Source organism: Trachurus trachurus (assembly GCF_905171665.1).
Source record: "Trachurus trachurus genome assembly, chromosome: 17".
In the NCBI taxonomy this organism is placed as follows: domain Eukaryota; kingdom Metazoa; phylum Chordata; class Actinopteri; order Carangiformes; family Carangidae; genus Trachurus; species Trachurus trachurus.
This window is the reverse complement of record NC_139900.1, coordinates 34,947,626-34,951,511: the sequence shown is the minus strand read 5'-3', so window position 1 is coordinate 34,951,511 and position 3,886 is coordinate 34,947,626. Positions and strand designations below refer to the sequence as shown.

Genomic DNA, 3,886 nt, shown 5'->3' with positions numbered 1-3,886 from the left:
CAGTTCCTCATAATCTTGCACTGTTGTTTATGACTACTATAGCCGTGCACGTATGTGTGTGTATGCGCATAGTATGTTCTATATGCATTTGTGTGTGAGATTGTGTGATGGTATGCAGCATGTTTTCTTGTTTCTTGTACATGCGTTGTTTTTTGTTTCTGTCTCTGCTCTGTGAAGCACTTTGGACGACTGTCACAGGTCTTTTAATGCTATATAAATACAATTTGTATGTCATTTCCATTAAACAAATAAAATTAAAAAGAAAAAAAAAAGAAATGAATTGCAAAACCAGACAGTGTTAATTCATTGGGTCCTGAGACAACAGACATAATGACTGCAGCAATGCAAACCCTTTTGTCAGCATTACAACACAGCTTTTGTTTTTACTAGATCAGAACCAGCGGTGCCAACCACTCCCCTGCTGCATCTGGAGAGAAGAATAATGAGGGATTGCACAGCTCAATGTGTTTTAATGGAATTAAAACACAAGCATTGTGAAAAATAACTAGGCATGACATACTTGTCCATGAGCATTCTGATTTATTGAAGGCACATCAGTTAAAAAGAACAGGTAGTGTTGGACATATACATTCATTGTCAATTAACATTTCCATTTAGCTAATTCAATTTCATGAATCACATATTTAGGATTGGCAATTCTACAATTTCTGGACCAAAATAAATACATCAGATTGCATTTCCTGCTTAAGGCAACAATTTGGACATCCTTTTTTATTCATAGAGAACATATGTGATTAATGCTTTTAGTGGTTCATTGCTGCCTTCATTTCAAGCACCTTGTGATTTCATTTTAATTATTAAAACCATAAATACATTTCAGATTTTATAAATAGAAGATACAGATTATTATTTTCCAATAACCACTCTCATCAGTTTAGATTCACTACTACTAGTCTACAATTCATCACATTTTACAGCAATATTAAATACCATTTAAATCACCCTAAAGGAATAAGTACCAAATTTCCAGTGTATAGCAATTGTTTGTATTGTTATTTTGTTTTTTACAAGTGGTGCATGACTGTTGAGGAGGCAGGGTTATGCCTTTGTGCCAAGGACATGTGAGTTACAGTGTTTCATATGGCTGGTTTTCTGGACATGGATTAAGGACAGCAGACCCAAAACCACGTCTCTGGAACCATCCCACACATGGAGAAACGAGTTGAGCTCTAACTCCGGCTGTCTTGACAAAAAAAAATGTCAGCCTCACGTTTTGGCCGATCTTTTTTTAGCCACTGTGGAAAAATTTTGATTTCTTCACCGCTTGAGAAATCCGGTTAACACCTTTGCAAAAAATCCTGTGGGAGTCTCTCTTTAGGTTTCACTAGGTTTGAATCCGGTGTCTCTTCTTCATCTCAGTCTTTTCTGAATCCTTCATGCAAGAAACCAAGAAATCGCGACACTTCAGAGTGTACTGTTCGGGAAAATCCCGGAAATGACCGACATGGGGACTGGAGGCAAAATCAAAAATGTCCACGGGGACGCTTTTTTGCTTCAAGGCCTCCACGAAGACCTCAATGTCCCTGTGCCTGATCACTTGGTCAGCTTTGGAGTACAGGTAGTAATGAGGCCATGTGGGCGGTCTATCCTGCACTGCATCGTAGTGGTTCTTGTGGATGTATTTTGTTAGAGGGTACAGCACAATTCGCAGCAGGAAAACGGTAACCGCAAAAAGCGCCAAGAGCAGGTACCTTAATAAAGGGCTTATTTTTGGCCCTAAAGTGGCCGTAAGTGCGCGCAGGGCCCCTCTGACATTCCCACTACCTGGGGCACTGTCCACTACAGCCCCAATTACACAAAGGGAGCTGAACTGTTTCTCACTGTGCAACAACTCTACAATGTACCGGTAGAGCATGAAGCCACCATTACTGAATACATGAAAGAAAACAGGGCTGTTCTCCACCTCATAGTCATAGAGGATCTCCAGCAGCTTCAGGGCTGTGCTGCTCAGCTCCTTGTAGCCAAACGACTCTGAGATGAAGACGGTCTTCAAGGGAGCAGTGTAGCGGATGGTGACACATCCCTAAAAGTGAAGAAAGCAATGAAAAAATGAATGAAAGAGGTGGAGATGGGTTTGCATAGTTTCTGTTAACGTTGTAGTAATTGAGACTTGAGACCACATGTTCAAGGTCTTGTGTCAAATACACAATCCAACAACTCCAAAACGCTCTGGTGGACAAGTTGTGACCTGCACATTCACCACGCTATGAGATAATAATGTAACGTTACGAGACAGAGTTGTTTTCGAGTCAAATGCAGAGACTGCTTACCGAAAACTGCCCTCGACAGGAATCAGCGGTTTTGCATGAATTTACCTCGAGAACAACTCTGTGTGGTAACGTTGTGTTATTATCTCATAGCGTGGTGAATGTGCAGCTCACAACTTGTCCACCAGAGCGTTTTGGAGTTGTTGGATTGTGTATTTGATTAGTTTGATGAGGGAAACCAAGAAGTCCCATGAGTCTCTGTAGCGTAGCTCTGAGCAGCTCACGGCTCTGCTCCACCGTTCTAAAAACATCTTGCACTGACAATTAAAGGTAACAAACCTACTGCTATGTATAGGGATTGTGGCAATGGGCCAATTTACCAAAATGCTGACCTATCCCTTTATTCTGTTCGATCCGTATTTCATTTCAATTAAATATCGATTGATTTATATAAGTAGTGGTCTTGGTCTTGTCTCGGGTTAACACTGTGATGTTATCATAGGATGCAATGGAAACAGTAGCCGAGCTTCGCTGTTGAGCTTCACCTGTTCGTTGTAGATGGAGCTGTACTTGGAGAGGTGCTTGTCTCTGCAGCCAGCCCAGCCCAGCAGGACCACCACCGGCTCCTTTGTCCCCTGCCAGTGTCTCTCTGAAAACAACACACACCATGAACCCAGGGCGTTAGCTGAGCTGCACATACTAAGCTAACAACCGAGTTAGCGCGGTTTCCCCACAGCAACACACACTGTTACACTGTTACACTGTTAGCAGCATGCAGGCTAATGAAGCAGCATGCAGGCTAACCGGGGGGAACTGAAGCGTGAAGGCGCAGCACAATGAACCGATGCTCACCCGACGTCCCTGCATCTGGAAACACGATGTTGTAGTCGATTTCGTCGTCTGCCATGTCTGTCCGCGAGGGTGAAGTTACCAGTTGCTGTGGTCCAGTGTTTGGTTCATCGGTTCTGTTGGGACAGAGGATGGAGACGAAGCTACAGACCACCAGCAGCAGCAGCAGCAGCAGCAGCAGCAGCAGCACGGACACGGACAGGTCGGTGGACAGGTCGGTGTTGTCACTGTCACTACCGCCCTTCTTCTTCTTCTTTGTGTTGTTCAGCGGTGTCGAGTTAATGTCACATTACCGCCCCCTCGTGTCCACTGCTGGATACGGTTTCTCTCGTTGCCATGGAAGTAAAATCTATTTGCAAAAGCAGATAACTCGTTTTTAAAAAATTCTAGAATCTTCATTTTTTTATTTTTTTATTTACGTAAGGTGATATCAGTCAAACCAAAGTTGAGTGACTTTGAGATGTAAAAAACAGACATAGCCTATCTCAAAAAAATAAAGTTTTATTGAAAACAACACTATGCAAAGAATAATTACAAAGCCTCAGCTCATTTTTTTCAAAATGTTACTTATCTGCTTTTGCAAATGAACTCTTCAGGTTATGAACTTTTCTTTTTACTTCTTTTTACAGTCTATGGTTATGAATTGTTAAACGATATTGGTTTAACAATCTTTAATGAGAAACAAAAGCATGTCTGTGTGTTGCTCCTTTAGTTGGAGTGTAAAGACATTTGCCACAAAATGACTTTATGTCACTCACCAGAGAATTTAGAAAATGTTACCTTTAACCAGTAGGCTACTTTTTACCACT

At 41.8% G+C, this 3,886-nt stretch overlaps 1 protein-coding gene across 1 annotated transcript; it reads right to left on the bottom strand.

Annotated features, from left to right (window-relative positions):
- Positions 1–554: 554 nt before the first annotated feature.
- tmem53 (transmembrane protein 53) lies at positions 555–3,236 on the bottom strand. Its single transcript, XM_083991567.1, has 3 exons — positions 3,081–3,236; positions 2,774–2,877; positions 555–2,044 (listed from the first exon to the last, which is right to left on the bottom strand). The coding sequence occupies exons 1-3, from the start codon at positions 3,133–3,135 to the stop codon at positions 1,346–1,348; spliced, it is 858 nt and encodes a 285-aa protein (XP_083847693.1). The 5' UTR covers positions 3,136–3,236; the 3' UTR covers positions 555–1,345.
- Positions 3,237–3,886: the final 650 nt, after the last annotated feature.